This window comes from Pelophylax lessonae (genome assembly GCF_965119305.1).
Source record: "Pelophylax lessonae genome assembly, chromosome: 8".
Classification (NCBI taxonomy): domain Eukaryota; kingdom Metazoa; phylum Chordata; class Amphibia; order Anura; family Ranidae; genus Pelophylax; species Pelophylax lessonae.
Window position 1 is genome coordinate 215,445,084 of NC_138775.1, and position 21,957 is coordinate 215,467,040.

At 43.9% G+C, this 21,957-nt stretch overlaps 1 protein-coding gene across 1 annotated transcript in view; it reads left to right on the top strand.

Annotated features, from left to right (window-relative positions):
• The window catches only part of LOC309562229 (putative ferric-chelate reductase 1), a gene marked incomplete at its 5' end in the record, with an annotated part of 130,118 nt that overhangs the window by 94,378 nt on the left and 13,783 nt on the right, over positions 1 to 21,957 (top strand). The window contains 3 exons of the mRNA XM_082266353.1: positions 1,113 to 1,199; positions 3,934 to 4,031; positions 12,912 to 12,970. Of these exons, the coding sequence (XP_082122479.1) occupies positions 1,113 to 1,199; positions 3,934 to 4,031; positions 12,912 to 12,970 (244 nt within the window). The remainder of the gene's footprint in view (positions 1 to 1,112; positions 1,200 to 3,933; positions 4,032 to 12,911; positions 12,971 to 21,957) is intronic.

Below are 21,957 nucleotides of genomic sequence, written 5' to 3' on the forward strand. Positions count from 1 at the left end.
CTTGTGGCATCTGTAGGGATATGCCTCTGCATTAAAAACTCCTCCTCTGCATCAACATCGAGAATGGAGCTAAAGCCTCCACAGAAGGCAGGTGTCCTTCTTTCAGGGATGCTATGACTGGAAATAATATGTCATGGTTATGGTCACCTGATTCTGAACAGACTCTGTAACATACGTTTATGGTAGGGACAGATTGATATTACCATGAGGATAGGGGGCCAAGCAGGCAACCTCATCCTCAGGGTATGTTATTCTCCGACCTCATTGATAGTGTTAGGATAGGGCTTAAAAGTAAAAAAGAAAAAAGAAAGACAAAAATGACATCACAAAATAAAAACAATGGACTGAGGAATATAAAGTAATGGGTATACATATATTTAAAAAAATATTTTTGATAGCTACCTATAAGGTAAATACAGAAAAGAACACTATGAAAGGCATACTCATAAAGCAGTTAGTGTGATATTTGACATACTGTGTGATATACAGCCTCTGTACTGTGCTTTATAATTAATGCCCACATTGGCCTCATTTACATTGGTGGGCAGTAAAAACATTCGGCTAAGCCACGTTTTTACCTGACCCCCAAATGCTCCCTCTTAAGCTGCAAAGGCAGCAGATGTGGGTGTTCACAGGCTGTAGCCACAATGATTTGAATCACAATTTATTTTTTAATCTGTTGTCGTGTTTGCAGGCAGTCCCAATCACCAAATGTGACCCATTCAGCTGAATGGGGCTGTGATGCAGTGTAGTAGGTTTTTATGGGTTAAAATCGGAAGTCTGTAAAATACCCTCAGAAGAGTGATCCACTGTGTAAATAACCACTATGTGATAATTATACAATACCAATCATACTATGTGATATTAGATGATATTAGATGATTAGGTGATTGTGTGATCTTAGATGTCACAACAATAGCAAAGCACCAGGATGCTCTGTAGAAACCCAGAAGAAAATGTATTGTGTGGCTAAAATTTAAAAGCCAGAACAAATCTAAAGTTTGTCCCCTGAGAACAAAAACATTTCAATGTATGCATATAAATACAGTATATGTATGTTTGTGTGTGATATACGTGTATATATTTCTATATATTCTATTTTTCTTTTGCAGTGTCATCAGGCTCTCATGGCTGTGACAGTGGTTGCAACAATAGTAGCTTTTATCCTGTCCTTTGTGCAAGCAAAGGGATGGGCCCATGTAAGTGCAAAATGTACGAATGTGCTTTCCCTCTGCCAATGCAGAAAAACAAAATCAATTGGAAACCACCACTTTTTAAACTTTGGACAGAGCTTAAGAAGATGGTAACTCAGGTTTGTGCTGCTGTGTCTTAGTGAGGAAATTTCACCTTATTCCCTATTCCCTGTCACCTCTCCCAAAAGACCCAAACAGGAATAAAACCCTTTTTTTTTTTTTTTTAATATTATAGGGAGAGTTAGGAACCCCTATCAGAATTTCATAGTTGTTTTTGTATTCCCACTAGTAAAATACTACAGAAATACTATGCTCTCCCACTACTCGGAGACTGGTTGCTTTTGATCTGGTGTAGGCTGGGATAGTTGTCAAATGTTATGTTGATGTAATGGCATTGTTTATCCGTTTATGTCTGTATTTCCATCTGCATTTCATGTTTTCTGTTATTGCTCCTTTTATTACCAATAAAATGTTTAAAAAAAAAATAAAAAATACTACAGAAAATTTTGAAAGAGGTTCTAACCCTCTCCCACTCCAAAAATAAAATTTAGGCTTGTACAGAGGCTTTAAGCAGGAATACAAACTGCTTGATAGACAGTCATGAGTGGGAGAATCTACAAATCCGAATAAACTATATAGCCAAACATTTTTGGACAACTAACCACCACACCCACATAAAGAATTAGGTCCAGGTTCGCTACTACAATAGGACTGAGGTAAATCCTGTGTGTTTAAGGCAGGCCATATATGATGCCTTTTTTCATCCATGGGTTGCAGTAAAGAAAAACACTCAAGACGTCCGGTCAGGATAATACAACCACATTCCCGCCGTCAATCTGTTATAGGGCGGGTGGGAAGTGGTTAAGAAACTGACTTACACTATATTGTCAAAAGTATTAGGACACCTGCCTTTACACACACATGAACTTTAATGAGATCCCAGTCTTAGTCCCTAGGGCAGCGTTTCTCCGGTCCTCGGGGCACACTAACAGGCCAGATTTTAAGTATTACCTTGGGGAGATGCAGACTAGAATACTGCAATCACTGAGCAGCAAATGATATCACCTGTGATGTATTTCAGTTTTCTTGCAAACCTGGCCTGTTAGTGTGCCCCGAGGACCGGAGTTGAGAAATACTGCCCTAGGGTTCAATATTGAGTTGGCCCACCCTTTGCAGCTATAACAGCTTCAACTTTTCTGGGAAGGCTGTTCACAAGTTTTAGGAGTGTGTCTGGGAATGTTTGACCATTCTTCCAGAAGCGCATTTGTGAGGTCAGGCACTGATATCAGTTGGATAAGAAGGCCTGGCTCGCGGTTGAGGTCAGGACTCTGTGCAGGTCCAGTAAAGTTCCTCCAATGCAAACCTGCTCATCCCTGTCTTTATGAACCTTGCTTTGTTCACTGGTCTAAATCATTTGGTGGAGGGGGGATTGTGGCGTGGGGTTGTTTTTCAGAGGTTGGGCTTGGCCCCTTAGTTAAAGCGGTAGTATCCCGCTTTTTGACACTTTTACCTACAGGTAAGCCTATAATAAGACTTACCTGTAGGTACAAATAATATCTCCTAAACCGGCACGGTTTAGGAGATATTTACAGTGCATGCAGCCGCTCTCGCGAGCAGCGCATGCGCTCTGAAGGTCCGGGGGGACCTTCAATTAATTTGCCGGGAGCTTGCCGGAAAATCACTCCCGCGCGCATGCGCGGGAGTGACGTCATCGCGGCTCCGGCCAATCATCGCGCCGGAGCCGTCTCTTCCGGCCAAACACCGCGCCGGAGCCGCCGAACCCAGAAGAGACGGCGAGGGATCATGGCAGCGCCCGTAGCGATGTCCGGGGGTCCGTGTCGGGGCTTCGTTCTAAGGTAAGTTACACATAATGGGCTAGTATGCGATGCATACTAGCCAATTATGCCTTTGTCTTGCAGGTTTTTTTTTTTTTTCCAAGGGTTTACAACCGCTTTAAGAAGTCAGCATACCAAGACATTTTGGACAATTTCATGCTCCCAACTTTGTGGGAACAGTTTGGGGATGTCCCCTTCCTGTTCCAACATGACTGTGCACCAGTGCACAAATATGGTACATAAAGACATTGATGAACAAGTTTGGGGTGGAGGAACTTGACTGTCCTGCACAGAGTGCTGACTTCAACCTGATAGAACACCTTTGGGATGAATTAGAGCGGAGACTGCGAGCCAGGCCTCCTTGTCCACATCAGTGCCTGACCTCACAAAAGCGCTTCTGGAAGAATGGTCAAACATTCCCATAGACCCAGTCCTAAACCTTGTGGACAGCCTTCCCAGAAGAGTTGAAGCTGTTATAGCTGCAAAGGGTGGGCCAACTCAATATTGAACCCTACGGACCAAGACTGGGATGCCATTAAAGTTCATGTGCGTGTAAAGGCTGGCGTCCCAATACTTTTGATAATATAGTGGATATTATACATAATAACAATTTTACAATAACTATAAATACAAATGCCATTTTCTTAGTAAGGCGAATAGTTTCATGTTATTCTACATAACTTTCCTGACAATCTCTTCATTTGATTAACAGCAGCAATTGTTTTCATGTTTTTAATTATAAAATTATTTTTGAAAGGATTAATAATTAGTGCTAAAGAGTTTATGAACTAAATTTTTAAAAGTAAAGACAAAAATGCTCAGTATACCAAATGCACTATATTTACCACAGAGGTTTTTTTTTTTGTTGTTATCTTATTTAAGATTTTCTTACTTCCTTTGTTTAGGGTGCCAATACGCATGCCATTATCGGGTGTATTGTAATGGGTCTGACATTTATCCAACCATTTGTTGCTTTCTTCCGACCATCGCCTCAAAGCAGCAAGTGAGTAATCTCTGGCCATTACCATTAAAAAAAAAATCATGACATAGAGTTAAAGCCCAGTTTGGTACAAGCATTTTTTTTATTAAAGGGGTAAGGGTAAAATTTATCCTGACAGAGGTTCTAACACAGGGTAGGCAACCTTAGCACCCCAGCTGTGGTGAAACTACAAATCCTCTGCCTCATGGAGTCAAGCCTGTGACTGTCAGTCTTGGAATGCCTCCTGTTTTTTTTTCACATTTTCTACTGAAGAATCAGCAACTTTTGGTTCATGGAATTATGGTTGTCCACTTAGTTTATTGCTTTTGACATATCTTATAGCCACTTCTGGAAGGCCCATGTATTTACGTTGCTACTTTGACGTTAAATACCAGGCAGGGTTATGGCAGCAAATAGCTGCCATAACGCCTGTATTTTTTTTACACAGTGGGCGGTCCGCTTTAACATAAAAGTATTCCCAGCGGCAGGTTCGCCACAGGATGACTTTTATGGAAGGCAGGAGAGGTGCCCACCCCCCCTCCAGCCACTTCCTGATCATTTTCCCTGCTTACTGGAGCCCTCGGTAGCAGGGAAAACCATCCGATCCCCTCTCCTAAAGGGCAGGAAGTCGAGTGAAGACAAGATGGCCCCCGCTTGACTCTATGCCCTTGGAGGACCAGGATCACTTCCTCCCAACGGCCTTAAAGGACCAAAATTTTTTTTGTTAAATGTAATTGTGAGATCTGAGGTCTTTTTGACCCCAGATCTCACATTAAAGAGGTCCTGTTCTGCTTATTTCTATTACAAGGGATGTTTAAATTCCTTGTAATAGGAATAAAAGTGATCAAAAAACATTTTTTTAAAAGGGACAGTGTAAAAATAAAAAGTAAAATAATTAAGAAAAAACAAAAAATTCAAAGCACCCCGTCCCTCCGAGCTCGCACGCCGAAGCGACGCATGCGCAAATCATGTCCACATATGTGTTTAAACCACACATATGAGGTATTTCCGCGATCCTTAGAGCGAGAGCAATAATTCTAGCACTAGACCTCCTCTAGACCTGTAACTGGTAACCTGTAGACATTTTTAAAGCGTCGCCTATGGAGATTTTTAAGTACCAAAGTTTGTCGCCATTCCACGAGCGTGCAAAATTTTAAAGCATGACATGTTAGGTATCAATTTACTCGGCGTAAAATTATCTTTCACATTATAGAAAAAAATTGGGCTAACTTTACTGTTTTCTTATTTTTTCATTCAAAAAGTGTATTTTTTCAAAAAACATTGTGCTCGTAAAACCGCTGCACAAATACGGTGTGACATAAAGTATTGCAAAAATCTCCATTTTATTCTCTAGGGGCTCTGCAAAAAAAATATATACATATAATGTTTGGGGGTTCTAAGTAATTTTCTAGCAAAAAATACTGATTTTACTTGTAAACAAGTGTCAGAAATAGGCCTGATCCTTAAGTGGCATTATTATTTAAAAAAATATAGGTGGGTTTAATTTAGCATTGGGATCCTGTGACACTTTTGCTTATTTCTCATTAACCGCTTGCCGACCGCCGCAAGTACATATACTGCGGCAGTCAGCCCCGGCCAGGCAAAGTGACGTATCGGTACATCACTAGCCTGTCACTAGCTTGTGAGCCAATAGCGGGCCAGCACGCGCCCCCGGAGGCGCGCTCCCACCCTGGCTCGTTCCCTAACAAGTCCCCGCGATCATCCGCCGTGAAGGGAGAAAGGCAGGCGGCTAATGTAAACAAAGCCGCCTGTCATTCTTCCCTGTGTAAAAATGGAGATCATACGGTTCTACTATGTAGGACTGTTGATCTCTGTTCTTACACCAGTAGCCATGTCCAATCACAGTTAGAAACATGCCCCTAGGGACACACCTAACCCCTCCTTCCCCAATAAAGTTAACCCCTTCCCTCCCAGTGTCATTTTTACAGTAACAGTGCATATGTATAGCACTGATTACTGTAGTAATGTCACTGGTACCCCCAAAAGTGTCAAAAATGTCAGTCAAGGGTCCGATCTGTCCACCGCAATGTCGCAGTCCCGCAAAAAAAAAAAAAATCGCAGATCGCCGCCTTTACTCGTTAAAAAAAAAACAACAAAAATCTTTCCCTTAGTTAGTAAACGCAATAACTTTTGCGCAAACCAATCAAAATATGCTTATTGTGATTTTTTTTTACCATATGTAGCAGAAAACAAATTGGCCAAAAATGTAAAAAAATTTTGATTTTTACATTTTTTTTGGGGGGGGGGGGGGGATTTCATATAAAAAAAAATGTGAAAAATATTGTTATTTTTGCAAAATTGTCGTTCTTTTTTTGTTTATAGCGCATTATCAAAAAAATCGCACAGGTGATCAAATACCACCAAAAGAAAGCTCTGTTTGTGGGAAAAAAAGGACGTCAAATTTGTTTAGGTACAGCGTCGCACGACCGCGCAATTGTCTGTTAAAGTCACGCAGTGCCGAATCGCAAAATAGGCCCTGGTCAGGAAGGGAGTAAAATCTTCGGGGCTTAAGTGGTTAAAGAACATACCAAATCTAAAAAAAAAAAAATTTAAAACAAAATATTAAGTTAAAATTTTCAAAATTGTGCATTTTAGGTTTCACAGAATTTAGGCATAAATGTGTTAGAGTATAAAATTAAATAAGTGCGCAGGATCAGTAGTGTGAATAGCTGCAACCTTCGAACCAAATGGTGATAGAATATGTAGAAAAGAAATCAGGTGCGCTAAAATTCACTGGTGTCACAAATCAGGAAAAGGTGTGACACTATAATGAGTGTCCCCCATATACCTGTGATGTGTTTCCAAAATTGATGTGCACTTGAACGGGTGTACAGTAAATACTATACACCCTGGTGCATATACTTGGGTGTGTTATGGTGAATAGGTGATGATAAATGGATAATGTGATACCAACATAAACCAACAAAGTGCACAAGTAATTCAAAGAAAAAGTGTCCAATATTTCAATGGTTGCCACCTCAGTGTATAGTCCATATACATATAAAAGTGCATAAAGTCCCAATCGTCCCCTCACAGGCTAAAGTAAAGTCCACTCTGTGGGTTCCTCTAGATCCGTGGGGTGCAGATGGGTTCCACCACCTTTGTGGGGATTAGCCCCTTACCATAGAGAAAAGAGGTTAAGGATGGATAATCAGCCCAGTAGTGTCATGGGAATTCAGGGAGGTCACCGTGAAATAATCAGATAGTAAGTGTGGCCTCTTACCAGATCGCTCAAACCAAAAGGCGACTGTCTCACTGATCTTTCGGTGTCTCAACCCAATCCCGGTCCACTCTTGTTCTGGGTGTTACTCTCCGCACAGGTGAGGGCTTCCACGTGTATCTCACAGAAACAGAATTAGACCATAGCGCAGTACCTTTGACAATTTATTAAAACAAAAGTATCCAGTGCACTTACAGTTAGATGTTAACTAATGGACACAGGAAACCGATACCGATATTGGAGAGGCCGTGGCTGCCTGCAGTGCGGTCCTCGGCAACTTGCGATGACGATGCGGCGCTCCTCTGTGACACGTTTCCACTAAACAGTCGTCTACGGAAATAGGAGTAAGCCAGCACCGCCATCATCCGCCCTTAAGTATCCTGATGTATGCCGAACTTCCGGTGTCTGCAATGTATGTCTTCCCCAGTGCACACAGGAAGTGACTTCACACTCGGGTCTGCCTAGGAGACTTCCTGTCTTTGAAGAGGGTAAACATCCGGGTTAAAGGCCGGGGATGTCAGTCTTCCCCAGTGCACACAGGAAGTGACTTCACACTCGAGTCTGCCTAGGAGACTTCCTGTCTTTGAAGAAGGTAAACATCCGGGTTAAAAGCCAGGGATGTCACCGTTCTACTGAGCCTATCAACAGCTGAATTTTAGGCTAAATAGGACTTGCAGCGACCGGAAGCTGGGTCTTAAAGAACTGAATGTATACATAAAAAAGGTAATCCAAAGCACGATATTCCATTCCGCTGTTTTGCAATACAGCGGTGGAACATACTCTGCTAATTAGGTAACATACACCAATTAAAATCATAAAACAATAAAACAATATAAAAATTGCCTTATATTGTATCTTAAGCTTAATAGGCAATGGGTAAAAGCTCTAAGAAAATATGAAAGCCAATTGGGACTAATTCATCCGACTAATCGAATAGAATGTCCCAATGTAGGGTGGGGAAGATGTTATGAGCGACTATTCTAATGGATCTGGTACGTGTTCAGCTATTGTTGATAAATGCATTAATATCCAGATCTACATTATGTCCTAAGGGGCGGGAGCTCTTTAGCTGATATATCCAGAAGGTTTCCCTTCTGGATATGGTCCTCTTCAAATTGCTTTCTCGCCAGTGGGGGGTGTATTTTTCTATTACTATCACCTCCAAATCTTGATGGTTTTTGTGGTGATGTGTGGCACAATGTTTAGATAAGCTATGACCTGGGAAGCTTTTCCGGGTGTGTTTGCCAGATGTTCACAGACACGGATATTGGCTGTCCTAATGGTCCTGCCTACATACTGTTTCTTACAACTGCATGTCACGAGGTATATGACCCCTTTGTTGTGGCAGGTGATAAAGTCTTTTATGGGGAAACTTTCTCCAGCGACGGTTGACACAAAGGAATTGGTTCTCTTGGTTTTGGCACTTCTACAGAGATTGCAGCTCCTGCAGGGAAAATATCCCTTCAGGTTGGGGAAGAACTTAGGAATCGGAGGTGGTTCTACAGGTGTCCGGGCTATTGTTTCTTTCAGGTTTTTAGCTCTTCTGAAGATCATCTGTGATCCTGTCGGAAAGACTGGGCCAAGGATCTTGTCCTGCCTTAGTACGTTCCAATGTTTACGAAAAATATGGTTCATCCACCTATAGTTGCTCGAGAACTGTGTAACGAAGGCGAAGTCGAAACTTTTCTTGACTACTTCTTCGCTACGTTGAATAACCAGTTCTTCTTGTTTGCAATCTTCCAAATCCTTCATTTCACTCTCTAGGGTTTTCCGATCGTATCCCTTCTCTATAAAGCGCTGTTTCAAGATCCCCGCTTGTGTACAGTAGTCGGAGCGTTCCGTGCAATTCCTTCGTATCCGCCTGAATTGCCCTCTGGGGATGGACTTTAGCCATGCTGGATGATGGCAACTATCGAGGGAGATAAACCCGTTTTTATCAGTGGGCTTGTGGTAAGCACTTGTTACAAATCCATTTACTCTTCTTAAGATGACCAGATCAAGATAGTGTACTGCCTCCGTACTCCAGGAATAGGTGAACCTAATACCCCAACTGTTACGGTTAAGGTTTACCATAAATTGATGTAAACTCTCCTCATTTCCTCTCCAGATGAAGATGGCATCATCTATGTAACGCCGCCAGAACAGCAATTCCTGTATCCTGTCAGAGAAGATGTTCCTGTCCTCCCAAAGTGCCATAAACAGATTGGCGAGGCTGGGGGCAAATTTAGCCCCCATCGCCACGCCTTTCTTTTGAAGGAAGAACTTGTTCCCAAAATAGAAGTAGTTGTGTTCCATGCCGAATGTTAATAATTCAAGAATGAATTGCCTCTGCTGGAGTGGAATCTCATGGGCCTGGTCTAGGAACACACTGACCGCCTCATACCCCAGGTCATGAGGAATGACCGTGTATAAGGACGTGACGTCCGCGGTGACTAATAGAACATCACCATCCACTTCTAAGTTGGTTATCTCCTGTATACACTGGGAGGTGTCCTTCAAGTAGGCCGGGGTATCTCTGACCAAAGGTTGCAGGAAGAAGTCCACATATTTGCCTATTCTGGATGTTACGGAGTCTATTCTCGAGCAACTATAGGTGGATGAACCATGTTTTTCGTAAACATTGGAACATACTAAGGCAGGACAAGATCCTGGGCCCAGTCCTTCCGACAGGACCACAGATGATCTTCAGAAGAGCTAAAAACCTGAAAGAAACAATAGCCCGGACACCTGTAGAACCACCTCCGATTCCTAAGTTCTTCCCCAACCTGAAGGGATATTTTCCCTGCAGGAGCTGCAATCTCTGTAGAAGTGCCAAAACCAAGAGAACCAATTCCTTCGTGTCAACCGTCACTGGAGAAAGTTTCCCCATAAAATACTTTATCACCTGCCACACCAAAGGGGTCATATACCTCGTGACATGCAGTTGTAAGAAACAGTATGTAGGCAGGACCATTAGGACAGCCAATATCCGTGTCTGTGAACATCTGGCAAACATCCGGAAAGGCTTCCCAGGTCATAGCTTATCTAAACATTGTGCCACACATCACCACAAAAACCATCAAGATTTGGAGGTGATAGTAATAGAAAAATACACCCCCCACTGGCAAGGAAGCAATTTGAAGAGGACCATATCCAGAAGGGAAACCTTCTGGATATATCAGCTAAAAGCTCCCGCCCCTTAGGACATAATGTAGATCTGGATATTAATGCATTTATCAACAATAGCTGAACACGTACCAGATCCATTAGAATAGTCGCTCATAACATCTTCCCCACCCTACATTGGGACATTCTATTCGATTAGTCGGATGAATTAGTCCCAATTGGCTTTCATATTTTCTTAGAGCTTTTACCCATTGCCTATTAAGCTTAAGATACAATATAAGGCAATTTTTATATTGTTTTATTGTTTTATGATTTTAATTGGTGTATGTTACCTAATTAGCAGAGTATGTTCCACCGCTGTATTGCAAAACAGCGGAATGGAATATCGTGCTTTGGATTACCTTTTTTATGTATACATTCAGTTCTTTAAGACCCAGCTTCCGGTCGCTGCAAGTCCTATTTAGCCTAAAATTCAGCTGTTGATAGGCTCAGTAGAACGGTGACATCCCCGGCTTTTAACCCGGATGTTTACCTTCTTCAAAGACAGGAAGTCTCCTAGGCAGACTCGAGTGTGAAGTCACTTCCTGTGTGCACTGGGGAAGACTGACATCCCCGGCCTTTAACTCGAATGTTTACCCTCTTCAAAGACAGGAAGTCTCCTAGGCAGACCCGAGTGTGAAGTCACTTCCTGTGTGCACTGGGGAAGACATACATTGCAGACACCGGAAGTTCGGCGTACATCAGGATACTTAAGGGCGGATGATGGCGGTGCTGGCTTACTCCTATTTTCGTAGACGACTGTTTAGTGGAAAAGCGTCACAGAGGAGCGCCGCATCGCCATCGCAAGTTGCCGAGGACCGCACTGCAGGCGGCCACGGCCTCTCCAATATCGGTTTCCTGTGTCCATTAGTTAACATCTAACTGTAAGTGCACTGGATACTTTTGTTTTAATAAATTGTCAAAGGTACTGCGCTATGGTCTGATTCTGTTTCTGTGAGATACACGTGGAAGCCCTCACCTGTGCGGAGAGTAACACCCAGAACAAGAGTGGACCGGGATTGGGTTGAGACACCGAAAGATCAGTGAGACAGTCGCCTTTTGGTTTGAGCGATCTGGTAAGAGGCCACACTTACTATCTGATTATTTCACGGTGACCTCCCTGAATTCCCAAGACACTACTGGGCTGATTATCCGTCCTTAACCTCTTTTCTCTATGGTAAGGGGCTAATCCCCACAAAGGTGGTGGAACCCATCTGCACCCCACGGATCTAGAGGAACCCACAGAGTGGACTTTACTTTAGCCTGTGAGGGGACGATTGGGACTTTATGCACTTTTATATGTATATGGACTATACACTGAGGTGGCAACCATTGAAATATTGGACACTTTTTCTTTGAATTACTTGTGCACTTTGTTGGTTTATGTTGGTATCACATTATCCATTTATCATCACCTATTCACCATAACACACCCAAGTATATGCACCAGGGTGTATAGTATTTACTGTACACCCGTTCAAGTGCACATCAATTTTGGAAACACATCACAGGTATATGGGGGACACTCATTATAGTGTCACACCTTTTCCTGATTTGTGACACCAGTGAATTTTAGCGCACCTGATTTCTTTTCTACACATAAATGTGTTAGAGACAATGAGAAATGTGATACCAAGGTGGTTTTTGGTGAGTTTTAAATTAAAGGTAAAATTTGATTTAAATTGCTCCTGAGGCTTATAAAAGCTCCTTTAAACTATTGGAACTCTTCTTGCACCATAAACAGCCGTATATTAGCCTAATTATTTTACACTTTTTCCCAGAATGAAAACAGACCTCAACAAAAAAAATTAAACAAAAAAATGAAAGCAACAGTACATAAGTATCAATTAACTAGACAAAAAGGGATGTTGTAAAACAACATAGATACTGTTTAAAGAACATTAAATAAAATAAACAGCAACTAATCCACCAAACCCTGAAAAAAAAATACCCTCTAAGAGTCGATCCACACTAGCGCGACTTGTCAGGCGACTTGTCAGCCTGACAAGTCGCTCTCCCTCGCGGTCCATTGACCGCTACAGGACCCGTTCTAATAGGAGCGACACAGGTCGCTCCGACTTAGAAAAAGGGTCCTGTTCTACTTCGGGGCGACCTCGGAGCGACTTGCATAGACTTGCATTATGTGAAGTCCATGCAAGTCGCTCCGAAGTCGTGGTGCATGGTAATGCACAAGTTGCCCCCTAAGTAATACAGAGTCCAGCCGCCCTAGTGTGAACCGATTCTCAATGATGAAAAAAAGCTTTTTTTTTCTCCAAGAAGAGCATAATTCTGCTCATCTCTACTCGTGGGTCACAGCTCTGAAATTTTTGCAGATGAGTTTCCAGATCTTTCCTTCTGCTTTTTCTTGTAAGATATTTTAGCTACATTATGGACAATCATATAGGAACACTAAGACCACAATCATATAGGAACACGCACACAGTATGTGACAGATCTGAGAAGTGACTGTAGTTGCGTATGATACCTAAAGCTAATTCCTTTCCTTTTTTTGTCAACAGGAGATTCATTTTTAATTGGTCCCATCGAATCAATGCCTTTGTGGTAAAGATTTTGGCAGGTTAGTCAGTAGTATGTGTTTGATTGGAAGATTCTGCTATTTAGAGGCCGAAAGAAAAAAAAATAGTGAACAGGACAGTCGCAGAAAAATACTCTTATATTTTTGCACTTATGTTATAGGAACTGACATGTAGCATATGTAATAAAGTGGTAGACAGCATGTTTTGTTTTAAAGACCACAGCTCTTTGAATATTATATATTTACTTGGCCTAAAATAATGTAAAAAAGAGGGAGCCTGACTTGCAAGCCATATTACCTAACGTGGTTGTAGACCCTTACATACCCAGTGAAGTGACTAGCCTCAAATGATACACAGAGATGAAACAAATCCTCTTACAAGTTGTACCTGTTTATCTGCAGCATATCTCCTCTACATCCTTTTTAAGCATACATTTTAAACAGCACTTCTGAGCTTCAGGAGGCAAGGGGGTTGAGACCTGATATCACAACCTGCACAGCATAGCACAGAGAGCTGAGGATTAATCTGAGACCTGAATAAAGGGAATAAACACACCTAACTCTACACAGTCTCATAGGGAAACATACATAGCTGAGGCTTTCAGTGACCTGCTGTATGCAGAAGAAAGGGGGGGGGGGGGTGTTAGGCAAGGCCGCCTCCCGGCATTGTTTTGTGTTGGGATAAATTATCTGAAGTGACTGCAGATAGCAGAGAGAAGAGAGAGGAGATAGAAATCACACTAGGAGCTTTTGATTGAGGCAAGTACACACTATAGAAGTGTACCCCTCTTTTGGGGGGTTATGAGAAATGACCCTCCTCAAACAGGATATGGCGCTAAGCCTGTAGGTAAAAAAGTGAACTAGAACCTTCGCTAAGTGGATTTGATAATGAAGTCGGCAGTGCCTCCACCCAGGACAGTCCTCTGTGAACAAAGGGGATTCTTTTCCTGGGAAATGAAACAGGAATCTAATAAAAGTGAGCAGATTAACTCACAACCAGCATATAACATTAACCACAAGCATATAGATGCACAACAGTATGGAAATAGTTACTCATTACATAAGAAAAAATTATTTACAAAAAGTGCAGCGCTAAAGTAATTTGAATAATAATGTGGCAAGTGGAAAACCACAAAAAAACATATACAATATAAGCAAAATAGTGTCCAAAATACTGAATAAAGTCCCAAAACAGAAATGCAAATGAAAATGAATCCGCATGCAAGGTGTTGAGGAGAACAATCCTTTTCAGTGACACCCAGGGAAAAGTGAAGGATGGGGACACCTCTGTGCTCAAGTATCACAAGCAGCTTACCAGAACTCCTTGGCTACTCAATTTAATGAGACAGCCTCTCCCAGCAAGATGTTATACCAATGTCACCAGCGGTTGTCAAGCTCCAATGCTTCATAATCACTCCATCATATATGCATGAGTATATAAAAAGAATGAAAGCCCATAGCGTAATTCCGTAACATATAAAATCCAATTTATTAAAAGAATACTACTCACAATGAGAAGGTAAAAAACAGGTACATAGAACAGTGCGGCGTCCCGCAATTGTCCAAAGCAGCATCAAGCAATGTAAAGCAGCCGGCTCCGTAAGGGGGCGTGTGGACTTTGCGTCTGGAGTCGCCAACGTTTCGTCATCAAAAGACTTTGTCTGGGCCCAGATGTTTTGGATGTTTGTATTTGAAACAATCAAGGTACTCTCGACCTGAATCGAAATTCAAGCGAGCTATTTTGTTTCAATGCATTACATCCCATGTCACATTCTATGCAGCAAACACATCTTATGGACAGCAAAACCTTAGCGTTGAAGAAACCATGGTTCCAAAAAGAGTTTCACTCCATATACTCTAGTTATAATTTGTATTCATAAATCCCTTCCTTGCATATTTGATGCAGTACACACTGATTCCAATGGCAAATTGTGGTCTTAAAAGCATGGCACCAGAGGTATGTTGTGACAGCTATTTATATACCCCCATTTTCCACTGAAATACTCTACGCAATTCTGGAGAGGCTCCCCCCCTTACTGCCCAGCCATATTATTAATCTTGGGCAACTTTTCCCCATTTTGATGAAGGGTCTCTTCCCCACAACCCTGATACACTGGTTGTGGGGGTACAGAGGTTGACTTATCAGAATTTGGAAGCCCCCTTTAACAAGGCAGCCCCTGGCCTTGTGCCCTTTGCTATAACACTCTTGTGCCCTGTAAATCGTTGTGACACACACTCCTGCACCGTGCCTAAACTCTGCACGATGTGCGTTATGCACTACTAAGCCCTAAGCCCTGTGAGGTATGCACTCCTGAGCCCTGTGTGATGGGCACTCCTGAGCCTTGTGTGATATGCATGCCTGAGCCCTGTACGGAATGCACTTCTAAACTCTGTTCCATACTCACTCCTGAACCCTACACTCTGTGTGACATGCACTTCCGAACCCTGCACTCTATGTGATACACACTCCTGAGCCCTGCGCTCTCTGCTAAACACTCCTAAAACCTGTAATTTTTGCAATACGCATTCCCGAGCTCTGCACCCTGTGTGATATGCACTCTGGAACCATGCACTCTATGTGACACACAACACTCTGCGCCTTCTGCTGCACACACTCCTGAATCCTGTAATCTGTGTGATACACATTCCTGAACACAACAACCTGTGCTTTATTCACACCTTAACCCTGTACTCTCTAAAATATGTACTCCTGCCTCCTGCCTTGTACTTTATGCACACCTAAACCTTGCATTCTCTGCAAAATGCACTGCTTAACCCTATTCCTGAACACTGCACCCTATGCTTTATACACACCTGAACCCTGTTTTCTATGTGATATGCATTCCTGACCCCTGCACTCTGTGTGTAAAGCACTCACGAGCCCTGTGCAATACACCATTGTGAACCATGTGCTCTGTGTGTTACACACACTGGAAACCTGCATTTCTGAGTCTATCTTGCATAATTCATAATCCTAACAACTGCACTCTGTATGCTGGGCTATAAATGACAAACTCCTGACTGCACACTTTATACTGTATTTTACATTACACAGCCTAAAGTGTTTATTGTCCCAAAAGTTGTGAAGTAGTCACTAACTATTTTATAAATTTCTTCTTTAAGGTAGGCTGAAAAAGATATGCAATGGAAGATTGATATTCATTTATTTTTTTGTGCTGAGGTTTGTATGTGTAGCACTACTCCAAAGGGAGCTGCTGAAGACGGGTTCCCCTGGGTTACCATTAGCAACAGTAGACCATTTAGACATATTTCCAAATGTATTTACCTTAGACAAGGACCAGTCCAGTTTCTTTGGTTTTAGGTTTTATTAGGAACTTGGATAGGAGAAGGGATGAGTGGGATACTCCAACTGAACTAAACTATGCACAATATACTGGGACGGCCTGAGAAATGCTGATTAACGCTGAGTTAACGCTGGTTAACACTGGTTAACGCTGAGTAACACTGTAGTTGAGCTAGTCACGGCTAGGCTGCTTGTTTCAGTCCGTCATTAGCTGTGACGCAGAACTGAAGTAATTAAACTGTGCTGCTGAACACTTTAGGGTCCATCCTGGCACCGCCTTTGTTCCCAATCTTCAGGGTTCACTACACGGCATCCCCTTTACTGATACACTTCCTGTGTGAGCTAGCTCCTTGATCCTCCTGACTTCTCTGAAGTGGCCCCTCTCTTAGGCAGACCCTTAGGCAGAACTCCTGGTACTCACAATACTGTTTTTCCCAGCAGTCTCGGCCAGCAGCTCCACTTGTCAGCACTCTGGATCCTCTGCAGCTCAGCTCCACACTTGGTTCACTAGGCTGACTGCCTGAACCACCTTCCTCACACCTGCAGGAGGAGAGACAGCCGTACACCTCCTCCTGGGACTTTGTTCCTGCCAAAAGACACCCTGTCACATGCTCCCTCCAGAATTATAACCAATCCCAGGATGCCCACCCACTGGGACAGCCATAAACCCTGGTGCACTATTGGTTAGGTTTCCTCCACTGTCCAACAAGCTCCCTCATTGAATACAGAGGGGAGACTCCCTTAGACCTTAAACATATGTGTTTACTAGTCTCAATTGTGGCACCATATTGTGTTGATACAATGACCCTTGGCTCTATGTGCAGTGTCTACAGCAAGTAGAGTTGGGTTTTATTTAACCTTGCACCTTCAGAATGGTCCCAATGCAATTTGACCACAGCCACCATGCTGTACTGATCCACTACTCTCATCCAGGACCTGGGAGGGAGCTGAGTACCTGCCCCTATTCTCTGAGAAAAAAAAGCCCTCTGTAGGGGATCTATGTTGTGTAGCACCACCCCCGCAGGAGCTGCTGATTAGATTATTGGGTCTACGTCCTGCCTAACAACCCACAGAATTGGCTCGAACCCTCCCTAGGCACAACTGACCCAGAATAGGACTGGAATACCAAATGGCTACACAGATTGGAATATAACACTTCAATAAATAATAATGACCTGTTACCTCTCTCCAGCTGCAGTCCTTCTGGGTAATACAAGGTGACCACACACAAGCTTGCTTTTAAACAGGAAAGTTATTTACTGTGAATCAAATAAACAGTTTCGATACAGTAAAATATGACTTTGTAAAAGGATATACTAATTAATTAATCAAAGATAAGATAAATACTGTGATATCACTCCTCAAGGGCACATTAATTGTTTCAGGAAATGTCTCAGAGCCTATAGGACCGCCATCTTAATCACTATTATACTTTTGGAGATAAGGCTCAGCATTCAGTTAGACACAGTATCAGAATGTCAGACCTATCTGAGTCCGCTGTTTCTTCTCTATATCTTCGCTAGCAACGTTGGTGCACTCGCAATTTGTAATCCACATTGAGGATGGGTGATCAATAGAGAGAATGGCAGCAAACAGTTAGTAATCACCGCGGGGTGTCTGTGCAGGATTGCCGGTAAAACTTCTGTGAGAGATGTACTGGGCCACCTGGTATATTGCCTTCTACTACTCTAAGGCTAATCCTGACTAAAGTTACTTCTTTGATAGATAGAGTCAGTTTTTGGGCAGGTGCCCTCTCACCAACAGGACTGTCTCCCAGGAAGCCTCCGCTGCTGTCTCAGTCTCCGGCCTCTGTCACCAGCCGCGCTAGGTATTTGGGGTGGATGAGTCTGGTCTCTGTAGAACATCGATGGGACCTCCAGGAGGGATCCTCTACTGGAGATGAAACACTGCAACTTAGTCACTTAAGGCCCAGGAGTTTCGGCCTAGCATACAACATCAGCCCACAGCACTGGCATTCTGCTTGTCTCACTGTGTCTTTCCCAAGAGAGTGAGCCTGGCTCCTCCCTTCCTTTATAAAGCTTCCCCCAGAAGGCTGTGCGGTGCAGCAGTGCACCCTGGTATTCTCAAAGCACTATGGGCGATGAAGACTGCTCAACTTCCTGAAAGGAAAATAACATCAAAAGACATTCCATAGCCGCTGCAATGTGTCCTTTTGGCCACTAGATGGAGCCGAGTTCCTCTCAAATGTCAAGCAGCAGTCTTTTAGAACTTGTATAATGGAAGACCCCGCTACACACTCCCCCCACTTGAGAAACTTTGGTCCCCAAAGAGGACAACAGCATGTACTCCAGTGCATATGTTGGCAGTACACAAAAAAAAACATTAACATATGCATAACAGGGAATCATCTTCCTTTTCATAAGCAGAGTTCAAACTTAACAACTGCATATTACAACACAGGTTCGACATAGGAACCTCCCACCAATTGTCAGGGGAGGGAAGGTAATTCTGTTCACAGACCCCTGACACTTGAGTGGCTTGTACAGATGTGCCTGGGGGTGAGCTAGGGTTGTCCTCCACCAAATCTGCGGTGGCAGAACTAGGCTGATCAAGAGTTCGTTTGGAAGTAAAGATAGCCTCTTCTGAGCATTCACCCAATTGGTCATAGGTCAGTCTTTTGGGCGGGTGAATGACTCTTCTTTCCCTCTGTTCTTTGGGATGCACGATCTCAGAGGTACTAGGACCAGCCACTTCTGGGGATTCTTCAATGTCCTCCTCCTCATGTTCCAACACACAGGAATCTGATGCTTCAAGAGCGGTCAGTTCTTCTTCAGAGGAAGGTGCAACCTCCTCCTCAGGATCTTCATCATCAACTACTTCTTCTGGAAGCATGTGGAAAGGTATGAATTCGGGGGCTTCCGCCCGAAGGGTTCCTCTGTCAGCCAATTCGGATGAAGACAGGGAGGCAGGTGTGGGTTCTGGTAACTGAGACGACCACATCCAGTCAGGTACCTCCTCTTCATCTTCCAGATCTTCAGATGGAGAATTTCCCTCCCTCACATCTGGGAGTGTCGACTGAGATCTGGTGACTGGTCTGGACAGGCGAGAGGTCGAAGGGGTCTCTGGCGAATCTACGACAGGAGGCATGCGAACTGCTTCAGAGAGAGGCAGTAAATGGTTCCTATGCCAAGTCTTCAATGGACCCACACTTCCTTCAGGCCGAATTTGATACACAGGGAGGTTTGGTAGTTGCTTGCAGATAACATAAGGTTGGGACTTCCAGCGGTCTGCCAACTTGTGTTTTCCCGGGACACCCAAGTTCCTCAACAATACCCTGTCCCCTGGTTGCAAATCTTGGATCCGAACTTTTAAGTCGAAATTCCTTTTATTCCTCAGTCCACGTTGATCAGATGTGGCCTGAGCTTTATCATAGGCCGATTTCAGACTCTTCCGCAGTCGGTCCACATATCCCTTGTGCGATGCTGAAGAGGTGTGATCGGGCGAGATGCCAAAGGCCAAATCCACTGGCAATCGAGCCTCTCGTCCAAACATTAGACGATAAGGGGAATATCCAGTAGCATCATTGACAGTACTGTTGTAGGCATGCACAATGGCAGCTACATGTGTGCCCCAATGCTGTTTCTTCTCTGAGCTTAAAGTCCCCAACATGTCCAAAAGAGTCCTGTTAAATCTTTCCGGCTGGGCATCCCCTTGTGGATGGTAGGGAGTAGTTCTAGTCTTTTGGATGCCTAACAGATCTAACAGTCTCTTGATCAGTCTGCTTTCAAAGTCTCTTCCCTGATCTGAATGGAGGCGTTGTGGTAACCCATAGTGTACAAAGAACTTTTCTACAAGAACTTTGGCTACTGTAGAGGCCTTCTGATCCCTTGTTGGGAATGCTTGGGCGTATCTGGTAAAATGGTCTGTTACCACAAGGACATTCCCTTGGCCACTCAGATCAGGCTCTAGGCAAAGGAAATCAATGCACACCAGTTCCATGGGTCCCTGGCTTTGCAGATGGCCCATTGGGGCTGCTTGACGTGGCAGAGTCTTCCTTTGTATACATCGGACACAAGAATGACAGTATCCTTCAACTTCGGCCCTCATACAGGGCCAGTAGAACCTGTCTCTGACAAGCTGAAAAGTTCTTTCAGGTCCCAGATGGCCATGATTATCATGAAGAGCAGCCAGAACTCTCTCCCTGTATTTAGCTGGTAAGAACAGTTGCCACTTCTCCTCCAGATCTTCAGATGGGCCTCTTCGGTAGGCCACCCCTTCTCGGATCTGTAACCGGGTCCACTCTCTATGCAACAGACGGGCCCCCTGAGGAGAGTCGGTGAGAAGCAACTCAGGGCGCTGGATCTCCAAGGCTTCCAAAAGAAGTTTTCCCAGAGGGTCTTCCAGCTGCTCCTTCCTCAAGTCCCTTTTGGACAGCCGGGGTAAATCTTCCCCTTCAACCTGGGTCACCCTGCAATAGTATTTGGGTACTCCGACAGCCGAAACCCCAATCTCTTCGGCTCTTGATCCTCCTCTGGATCGAAGTTCAGTTCCCTGATATAGGGCACGCACCCCTTCTGGAGCCAAATGGGTCCATTCTTCATCAGGTTCGTGTGGTGCATGCAACCTTCTGGATAGGGCATCTGCATCCCTGTTCCCGATTCCTGGCCGATACTTCAGGCTGAAGTTGAAGCTAGAGAGGGCAGCCAACCATCTGTGTCCTGTTGCATCCAGCTTAGCTGTAGTCAACAGATAGGTAAGGGGATTATTATCCGTCTTGACAATGAATTCAGCTCCGTACAGGTAATCTTTCAGTTTGTCGACCACTGCCCACTTTAAGGCCAGGAATTCAAGTTTGTGGGTAGGATAATTCCTTTCAGCAGGTAGTAGACTCCTGCTCACGTAGGCTACGGGTCGCAGGTGGCCCCCATGTTCCTGGTAGAGTACCCCACCCAGCCCATCTCGGCTGGCATCGACATGTAGTTCATATGGTCTCGTGGGGTCTGCGTAGGCCAACACAGGGGCAGTGGTTAGATTCTTTTTCAACTGAATGAAAGCCCCTTCACATTCTGGGGTCCACTGATCCTGGATGGACTCCTTGGCCTTCCGGGGTCCCATGGTGGACTTCATTGGCTTGACCAGTTCAGGAACGTCATCTTCTTCGTTCTTTAGTAACTCATTGAGGGGTCGGGCAATCTTGGCGAACCCCTCTACAAACCTCCTGTAATAGGAGCAAAAACCCAGGAACGACCGAAGTTCGGTCACATTTGTAGGTCTCGGCCAGGAGGCGACAGCATCCAGCTTGTCCGGGTCGGTGGCCACCCCTTCTTCAGACACGATGTGGCCCAGGTAATGGACCGAGGACTGATAGAATTGGCACTTCTCAGGAGAAAGTTTCAGGCCTTCTTCATGTAGCCTCTTCAGGACCTTTTCCAACCTCTCCTCGTGTTCTTCCAAAGTTCTGCCAAACACGATAACATCATCCAAGTATACCAGTACCTCTATCAAATTCATATCTCCAACGGTCCTTTCCATCAGCCTTTGGAAGGTAGCAGGGGCCCCTGACAATCCCTGAGGCATGCGATTGAACTCAAAGAACCCCACAGGGGTGATGAAGGCTGTCTTCTCCCGATCTTCAGGGTGCATGGGGATCTGATAATACCCACTCTTTAAGTCCATCACACTGAACCACTTCGCCCCTGACAGGCTCTGTAGGGCGTCTTCGATTCGAGGAGTGGTATACTGGTCTGGGATGGTTCTTCTGTTC